Source organism: Carlito syrichta, unplaced genomic scaffold (genome assembly GCF_000164805.1).
Source record: "Carlito syrichta isolate Samal-C Ts95f unplaced genomic scaffold, Tarsius_syrichta-2.0.1 Scaffold123293, whole genome shotgun sequence".
Taxonomy (NCBI): Eukaryota; Metazoa; Chordata; class Mammalia; order Primates; family Tarsiidae; genus Carlito; species Carlito syrichta.
The window spans coordinates 10,237-19,828 of record NW_007067389.1 but is presented as its reverse complement, the minus strand read 5'-3'; the positions used below and the strand labels follow the sequence as shown (position 1 = coordinate 19,828).

General features: G+C 45.8%; 1 protein-coding gene across 1 annotated transcript in view; it reads left to right on the top strand.

Annotated features, from left to right (window-relative positions):
- The window catches only part of MSH3 (mutS homolog 3), a 166,991-nt gene extending 158,340 nt beyond the window's left edge, over positions 1-8,651 (top strand). The window contains exons 23-24 of the mRNA XM_008048264.2: positions 5,278-5,449; positions 7,923-8,651. Of these exons, the coding sequence (XP_008046455.1) occupies positions 5,278-5,449; positions 7,923-8,037 (287 nt within the window). The 3' untranslated portion in view covers positions 8,038-8,651. The remainder of the gene's footprint in view (positions 1-5,277; positions 5,450-7,922) is intronic.
- Positions 8,652-9,592: the final 941 nt, after the last annotated feature.

Genomic DNA, 9,592 nt, shown 5'->3' with positions numbered 1-9,592 from the left:
ATGGGGTCAATAGCTCCCGAACGCATCCTAGTGGTCTTGGGGTCAACGGCCCTTCCTGATTCCCTAATGCTCAGTGGGCCTCCGTGGCCAGCTCCCAACAGTACAGCTTTCCCCCTTGACTCCTCGGCCTCCCCTGGTCTGTCCCCATCTCTGCCCTGCTTCTGGAGGACATGCAGACTTTCCCCCTTGACACCTCAACCTGTACCTCCTGGGTAGGCTTTTCACATGCTGGGTGGAGTCCCCAGCCTGTCTTCCTCTCTCCTCCTGGTATAGCCATGTCACAATTTTTTGTTACTGCTTGTAAGTGCTGCTTACTGTGGAACCTGTGTGAAGACAAGCACATTTTCTTTCTTTTACTTCTATTTCTCCAAGGTAGCAATCACCTTGTTCTCATTTTTTATTTCATTTCTGGGTTCGTGTCCACATCTCCAGTGCCCTCCATAGTTTCGGGAAATGCTTCCTGGATGTTTTCCACATGGTTGAACCTGAGGGGGTCCTGCTCTGTCCCTGTGGGGCCTTCCTCTAGGAGCATGTCCTCTTGCTCATGTGACCTATACTGTCTTGCTTATGTGACCCATACTCTGCCATGTCCTAGGGCTTCCCTTACCCCCTCTGAGCACAGGAGTACATGTAACAGACAATGGACCCACCCTGGCTCAGGTGATGAAGATACAGCATGAGCCATCTCCATTCCAGGACCCTCTACAGAAGCATGGGCGGCAACTCCTCCTCCATGCATGCAGGCCTCCATCAAGCTAGGCAGGGCAACCATGGTTCTTCTAGGTACTACATCTAGAACTGGCAACGTCCAGAGGAAGAAAGGGGCCAGTGACTCCTTAGGAGCAAGGGAGCTTTTTCTCAGGTGCCTCCTAGTCTTTCACAGTTGTCCAATCTTATTTTCAGAATTGAAATGCAGGCTCACTCTTAAAGTAGTCCTTAGACCTGAGGATAGCAGGAATGACTTGGATGGGTCAAGATGAATCAGGCTTGACTTTTGGAACTGGTTAATCCCCTGAGTTAACTTGTTAGGGAGTTAATTTCTTACGAAATCAGAGTTTTCTCAGGGGTGGCGTAAATTCTAGGTAGCCTATTATGAATATCAGTTAAAGATGAGGTTAAAGTTTGGAGATTTGGTATGAATGAAGATGTCTCTGTCATACCTCCACGTCTGTTATAATTCCACGAGGGTGAGGATTTTAGGTAGAAACCATTTTCACTCAGAATTTCACTGGAAGCATTGCTAGTTACTTGCTCCCTTCTGGCCACTCTACACTTCATTCTAAACCCACCTGATTATTCCTCTTCAGATAAGTTAGAGCCATTGCACAGGTTGTCAGTACAGGGCTGTGAGGCCTCTGGGTGGCTTCAGGATGTGAGCTGTCCATTACCATGGTGACGTAGTGGAGAAGAAGTCAGGAAGTCTAATCTGTGTTGTCTTGGATAGGTTCCCTGCCTTCCTCCCCCTCCACATGCTGATGGATAGATCCTAAAAGCAACCTCAGAGACCATTTATGAGCACACGACTCTTTAACCACTGCCTAGAGAAGTCTGCCTTTAAGACACACTGCTAAGCTTTCCTATAATGAGCAGAAACCTGAATTACTACTTTTACTGACTCTGAGCAGTGCCAGGTAGACATCTCTGTGATGTCATTTAAGGACATAGCTTGTAAGTGGTGACATCCTTTTCCAGAACTTTGCTATGAGGCTGTCAAGAAACAGGTTTTATTCATCTTCTCTTCATCTGGCACTCTCTGCCTCTTAGTTCCATCTCACACATACATACACACATGCATATACACCACAATGAGGGGTGATGGAGCACACAGCTGCAGAAAGAGTCCCCAGGTGATTGTGAAAAGTGGGTATACTCTACCTTGGGGACATGGTCACTGAGGAGACCACAGAGGACGACAGACCCAGTAGTTGTGTGCATGGTGTGTGTTGACATGGTATTCAGAGCAGTATCATCTTCCATGTTGTTGTCATAACTATCTCTGTCTATCTACCTATCATATATTATCTATTATCTATCTATCATTTATCACCTGTCATCTGTCTATCATCTACTATCTGTCCATTGTCTATCTATATCATTGATCTATCATCCATCATCTAACAATCATCTATCATTCGTCTATCATTTATCTATCATCTATTATCTATCATCTATCAATCATCTACCTACCTACCTACCTATATACTGCAAAAAATTAAAAAACCATCAGCAGAGAAATTTTTAAATAGGGGTTTGTGGCATTTAGTAGACTCTCAGAAAGTGCTGGCTGGACAGGCAGATGGACAGATAGGTGGATGAATCTTGCTGTAGAAAAACTGGCGTGAAGGCTGGATTCTGCAGGGGAGCCTGGATGCAAGGAAGCCAGTTGGTGCAAATGCAGTGGAAGCAGAGGCTGCTTTTCTGTCTTGAAGATGAGAAGAATCTGCTCCTTGATGCCTATTGCTTCAATGATTCTTGATCTTGAGAGTCTAGAGCATGAGACAAACTATTAGATGGCTGGTGCTGGCTTCTCAGGAGCCTAGAGCATGAGACACACTGTTCAGTGGCTGGTGCTGACTTCTTGGGAGCCTAGAGAGTAAGACATACGGTTGGGCGGGCATCGCTGGCTTTTTGGAAGCCTGGAGCGTGAGACACACTGTTGGGTAGCGCGTGCTGGCTTCTTAGAATCCTGGACCATGAGACACACTGTTCAATGGCCAGTGCTGGCTTCTTGGGAGCCTGGAGCATGAGACACACTGTTGGGTGCCAGGCCCTGGCTTCTTGGGAGCCTAGAGAGTGAGACACACTGTTGGATGGCCAGCACTGGCTTTTTGGAAGCCTGAACCATGAGACACACTGTTCAGTGGCTGGTGCTGGCTTCTCAGGAGCCTGGAGCATGAGACACACTGTCGCGTGGTGGGCGCTGACTTCTGAGGAGCCTGGAGCATGAGACGCACTGTTCAGTGGCCGGTCTTGGCTTCTCGGGAGCCTAGAGACTGAGACACATTATCGGTGGCAGGTGCTGGCCTCTAGGTCTTGTCTCTTCCCACCCATGGCCTAGTCCATGTCCCTAACTCTCATGGAGTAAGGGCATCCTTAGGTTCTGTGACAAGAATGGGCCGAGACCTGGCATCTCCACCCCTTGTCCCACACCATCTTGAAGGCTCTTCTCTGCTGCAGAATTCTCAGAGGTGGGTAAGGAACACTCCCTGGTCCTCTTTCACTGTTGTATACCAGCTTTTGCCTTTTAGTTTTTAGCTGATTGAGGAGTAAAGGCAGACACACTTATGAAGTAAAAAAGTGTATGAGAAAGAGCTGTTGGTAAGCGTATCATAAGCGCACTGGGGCTGCAGAAAGCACTGAGACCCTCCCACCTTGGACATTCTTGCAACACTGCAATTTGCTGACTATCATAATAAAAGCTACACTGCATCCTCAGGCATTCTCACTGTATCTAAGATGGAACCAAGTGTGGTGCTGTCAGTTGATGTTAGTTACTGCAGTTGACCACATCCCAGGCCTTTAGGCTCTAAGTTCATGCACGCACACATATGTGTGTATGTGTATGTGTGTCAGTCAGACGGTTCTTCAGTAAGCAGCCTCTGAGGTTTGCATCCAAGGATCCATTGTGGTGCCTCATGACCAACACCTGCAGGTAGCACTGGGCCATGGTGGGCTGTGTGGCTGTAAGGAGGCTTTCGCCAGACCTGTAAGAAACTGAGGCCAAGTGGCATTTCAGGGGTGCCTCAACTTGGGGTGAAGGCCAGGCCTTTACACCCTCTATTAGTTTTATTAGTTTGGGGTAATTTCCAAACAACATGAAACAAATTACCCCCAAAACATAGCAGCCTAAAGCAGCAAACATTTATTAGCTCATAATTTCTGTGGTCAGGAATCCAGGGGCAACTCAGTTGAATGGCTCTCCATTGGCGTCTATCGCAGAGCTACAGCCATGACACTGGCCAGAGTATCACTTCTAGGCTCCCATCAGCTCACACGGCTGTAGGAGGCCTCACAGAATCCACATCCAGGCTCACTTGTGACTGTTGGAGACTTTGTAGAATCCATATCCCGGCTCATTTGTTGCTTCAGAGGCTCAGATCCTCGCTGACTTTGTCAGGGCCATCCACTGTCTCCTTGGTCCTCTCCGTGGGCTGCCACAGCGTGGCACCTGTTTCCCTCAGAACCATCTGATGAGAGAGTGTGAAGGCCCAAGACAGAAACCAGGTCTCTTGTACCTTAATCTCTAAAGTGACATTCATCATGTTTGCCATGTTGTTTTCATAGATGCGCATTGCTGGGTCAGCCCTGCTCAGAGACAGGGAAGGACACAAGGGCAGGGCACCAGGAAGCCCGTCCTGGAGGCCACCTGCCAGCCCCATAACAACGGCTGCCTAACCGGGCTGTCCATGGAGTATGAACTGGGTAAAGCCTCCTTTAGCTGTGGTGACTCCCAAGGAGGCAGACACCAGAAGTGAGGCTAGCAGCCTCCTCAGATAGAACCCGCCCCTCAGTCCCGAATGGTGTCTGGGTAGACTGAGCCTGCCCTTCAGCTTGCACAGTTCTTAGTTAATCAGGACATCCAATAAACCTGAACATCTCAGTCTTGTTAAGCTGTGCAACATGTAATATTCCTCTTTTTTTAAGGAGAAATTATATTGTATCCGAATCATTCTGTTTTTTGTATGTTTGTTCCTTTTTAGAGACAGGGTCTGGCTGTGTTGCCCAGGCTGGAGTGCAGTGGTATAGTCATAGCTCATTGCAGCCTCAAACTCCTGGGCTCAAGTAATTCTCCCTTCTCAGCCTCCTGAGTAGTTGGGACTATAGGGGCACAGCACCACACCCAACTAATTTTTAAAATTTTTTTTAGGGATGAAGTCTCACTGTATTGCCCAGGCTGCTCTCTAACTCCTGGCCTCAAGTGATCCTCCTGCCTTGGCCTCCCAAAGTGCTGGGATTGCAGGTGTAGCCAACATGTTCGGCTAATTTTCTTTTTGCTATAGAAGCTCATTTCAAATTTGGCAATGAATCATTGTCAAAAACCTGTTACATAAACTAAGAGATGGATCCTAAATGTAAAAGCATTTTCAAAACAATATTTTCTCTAGATATGTAAAATGGGTAAAAGGAGCTAGCTGGTGTTTAGAAACAGTGGAATTTTTTTTCAGATTGTAAATTTTAAGAAAGTTTTTAGAACTCACACATTTTCTTTTAACCTTTAATTCATTCCAATTTTCAGGCATGGTTTTGATCTCCTTTTCTTTTTTCTTTATTTCACAGGCGAAGAAGAACAAGTCCCTGACTATGTCACTTTTCTCTATCAAATAACCAGAGGTGTTGCGGCAAGGAGTTACGGATTAAATGTGGCTAAGCTGGCAGATGTTCCTGGGGAGATTTTGGAGAAGGCCGCTCTCAAGTCCAAGGAGCTGGAAGGATTAGTGAACATGAAAAGGTCAGGATGACTTGCTGCTTTTCTAGTTCCTAACGAAAGCTTCTGAGTTGTCTGAGAAAGAGGACTGTCCTGTCTACTCATGACAGCTCCACGTGCTAGGGCCTTTCCAGTGTTCTGAACCATTTAATTGTGGTCAAGGGAACAGCTCTCGGGAGGCTCAGGTGGGCTGAGTCCATCTCTATTTGTTCATCAGATCTTTATGAAGGTGCTAATTTGGCTTTTTGGTCATTTCTCTAAAGAATTACGTTAACTCCTTAATAGGTACCAACGTATTAGTTGTTTAAAACATTCAGTTGTACAAAAAGTTACTGAAAGAAACGTCAGTGTTTAGAATCTACAGAAGATTTCTTTAATCGTATGTTACAATCCGAGATATAGTGATTGTGCTCAGAAATTGAGGGCTCTGTCAGGTTATGAATGAAAATGTCATCTTTGTGATCCATACAGCTTCAGTTAGATCCAATATCTTACTAATAAATAGTAGATTCCAGCTTTTTGTTTTTCCAAATAAATTATAAAACAATTCAAGCCCCCATCTACCTCCTCCCCCACCCTGCCCACTCAGATCTGCTTGTGTGCCCTCAAGCCACATAAGAAATCTCAGCTGGTGACCCATGATCCCTTTTTTATACAAGGATACACCAAGAGTACTCTTTAGTTCTGAGTTTCAGAATTGAAAGTTAATGCTTATAATGCTAGTTAAAGTAACTGGCCGGGTGCTATGGCTCAGCATTTTGGGAGGCCCAGGCAAGAGGATAGCTTGAGCCTAGGAGTTTGAGACCAGCCTGGACAACTTGGTGAGACTTCTTCTCTACAATAAATCACAAAAACTAGCCAGGTGTGGTGGCGTGCATCTGTAGTACCAGCTACTTGGAAGGCTGAGGCAGAAGGATCACCTAAACCCAGAAGATCGAGGCTGCAGTGGCTGTGAGCATGCCACTACACTCCAGCCTGGGTGACAAGAGTGAGACTCCAACCCCCTCTCCCCCAAAATAAAAGAAACAGGTTTCAACCTGCATGCTGAGGCATACTTGTGTAGTCGTTCCTCTACCTCCGCCTCCCTCCTCTGGGGTTCTGCCTGTTCCACCCTTACCCTGGTGTATGGTTGGCTAGATCCAGAACATGGGATGTAGCTTGTGGCACATAGCCTCCTGTTGACACTCAGCTGGCTCATGCCCACAATGCCAAATCAGAAGCAAATAAGTGGAATCTGTTCCCACCTATTTCTGTTGCAAGAAAGATTAATATAAAATGTTTCCTGGGAGAAAATGATCTATGAGAATATACAGAGATACAGTCTCACTGTATTGCCCAGGCTCGTCTTGAACTCCTGGCCTTAAGCCATCATCCTGTCTCATTCTCCTAAAGTGCTGGGATTATAGGTGTGAGCCACTGCACCAGACTAAAATTTTAAAAATAAATCTAACCCTTGAGTTTCTCTGCAAAATCTAAAAATAAATTTAATTCCACTTCTGTTGTTATCTTATTGTTATTATTCTTTTTCCCTGAAAAAGCTAGAATAACACTTTACTACAAGGAATATATATATACAAGATGGCAATAAAATGTGATGGTTTATACTTACTGCTGCTGTGTAGCCCATAAAGCAAGGGCAAGAATATTCACAGATTACTCACAAATATTTTAACTCCCCGTAGCAAGAATGTGACATTGTGAAACCTATACAATTGTCTTGACAAGATGAGACTTTAGAAGAGGAGGTTGCCTCAGGATGGACTCTGCCCATCTATCAGGATACTCTGTTATATTATCTTTTCTCTAAGAGAGTTTATCACCTCAATCCATTGCCTAGATCAGAGAAGTTCTAGTGGCCTACGCCTTGTGGGCTTGTCACCACAGTTGCTGCTTGTTGGTGGTCACAGTCTGAGCACTTGTCTGGTCATCTGCAACGGCATTTGTGCCAGCACCACGCTGATGTTTCACACACATGAGTCCCTCATGCTTACGGCAGGCTGTGAGGATGGCAAGTCAGGAACTGTTGCCATTCTCATGATAGGGCTGGGTACCTATCCGGGTCGCACGACTGCTGGTGTTGTCATGTATTTGGAACTCAGACTATCTAGCTCCAGGCCCTATACTTACCTGGGTTGCTGTTTTGCAGAAAAACATCAGTCTGTGTTATCCTGGCATTTTACTCTCATTCACTTTGTTTTATTAAGTCGGTCTCCTTTTCATCTGTGAAGCACCCACAGGCGTGTTTGGTCTTCAGGTGTACACAGGCCAAAGATGGGGGAGGGCAGCCTCCCCATGGGTATGGGGGCTTTAAGGGAAAGCGAGTGGCAGCAGTGGCACTTGGTTACGGCAGCATGTGCAAAAGCAACTTCCCATGATGGTGCTGCCACAGCTTCCTTCCCACGGAGTTGCCTGGGTTCTGCTGTCATGGACTTCACAGCTTCTGAGGAGACTTGTTAACTCATTTATTAAATAAGCAGTGTTTTATTGTTTCCCCCAGGAAAAGGCTAAAGCATTTTGCCAAGTTATGGACGATACACAGTGCAAAAGACCTGCAAAAGTGGATGGACGAGTATGAGATGGAAGAAAAAGATTTCTCTTCCCAATTAAAATGAAGACCACATCTTTGAACAAAACATGAAAAATTAAAAACACCAACTGTATACAATAGCTCCCAAGAGCGCTTTCAATGTATGACCTTGAGATGATGTCACGGCGGTGGTTGTTCCGAGGCAGAGGCTTTCTGAAGAAAGTCCTTCTCAGGCTTCTGTCCTTCTCACTTCTCCAAGTGTGGATGCTTTTTAATACTCAGGCGTCTTTTGTGTAATTAGAATATTTTATGAACAGTAAATGTCACATAAAATCAACACTGTCTAAATAAAGTCTTAATGATAGGATGTGGGTCATGAACTTTTGGAGGGTGATATAAAATCTACTTCATATTTTTATTTCAGTTCAGATGCTTGGCAGCTGGGTGACTCTGGCAGGAATTCTACCTTTCCATTTTAACTGAAATAATTTTATAATGCTACCAGTTAATTCACCAAGAACATAGGGATTTTTTAATAAGACATAGAATTATGAAGCTTTTAACAGCTAGAGCAAGGAAAGAATAAGGCCATATGAATTTGGAAAAGTTAGATATTGTCATAGTTTTAAGCAGTTTAAAGATTGTTGGATGAAATTATTTACTGTCCACTTGAGTAATAAATATTTAATGAATACCTGCTATAGATTATTATTATTATTATTATTGTTATTATTGTATGTCCTGCTGAACTAGGGTGTTTTCGACCATCTGGCAGTTGTCAGGTTAAATTATGAAACTGAGATTGTTGTTCTGACCAGTGAGTACATGGGACTGGGCTCATTTGTCTTGGACTTTTCTGTGAACCACAAAGCAGACCTGTGGTTTATCCTGGTGAGCCTCCTGGCCTCCCTGCTTCTGGAGGGCACTCCCTCCATGTGGTTCCCCATAGGAGCCTCTGACCTCCCTGCTTCCTAAGGACATTCCCTCCATGTGATCTCCCCTGGTCAGCCTCCCAGCTTCACTGATTCCTGAGGGTGCTCCCTCCATGTGGTCTCCTCTGGTGAGCCTCCTGGCCTCCCTGATTCCTGAGAGCACTCCCTCCATGTGTTCTCTTTTGGTGACTCTCATGGCATTGCTGATTCCTGAGGGTGTTCCCTTCCTGTGGTCTCCCGTGGTGACCCTCACAGCCTTCCTGATTCCTGAGGGTGCTCCCTTCCTGTGTCTCCCCTGGTGAGCCTCCTGGCCTCTCTGATTCCCGAGAGTGCTCCCTCTGTGTGGTCTCCCTTAGGAGTCTTATGGCCTCCCTAATCCCCAAGGGTGCTCCCTCTGTGTGATCTCTCCTGGTGAACCTCATGGCCACCCTCATGTGAGGGTGCCACATGCTCAGCTGATTCTGGTTTTGTGGCATATGCGGTCTGGCTTCTTGTGGCTTGTGCTCTTCTTGTTTCTGAGTATGTGATCTCGCACACCTCTCATCCTAGTCCCTGCTCATCTGTGATTTCTGCTTAGGTCAGTGGCTCCCACCCTTGACGGGAGTGTTTCCAACTCTTCCCAGATTATCCCCTGGTGACCCCAGCAGCACCCATCGTGGGTCACATAGTGTCTTGGGTTGGGGAAAGTGGTTTGTTGCTTTACAATTA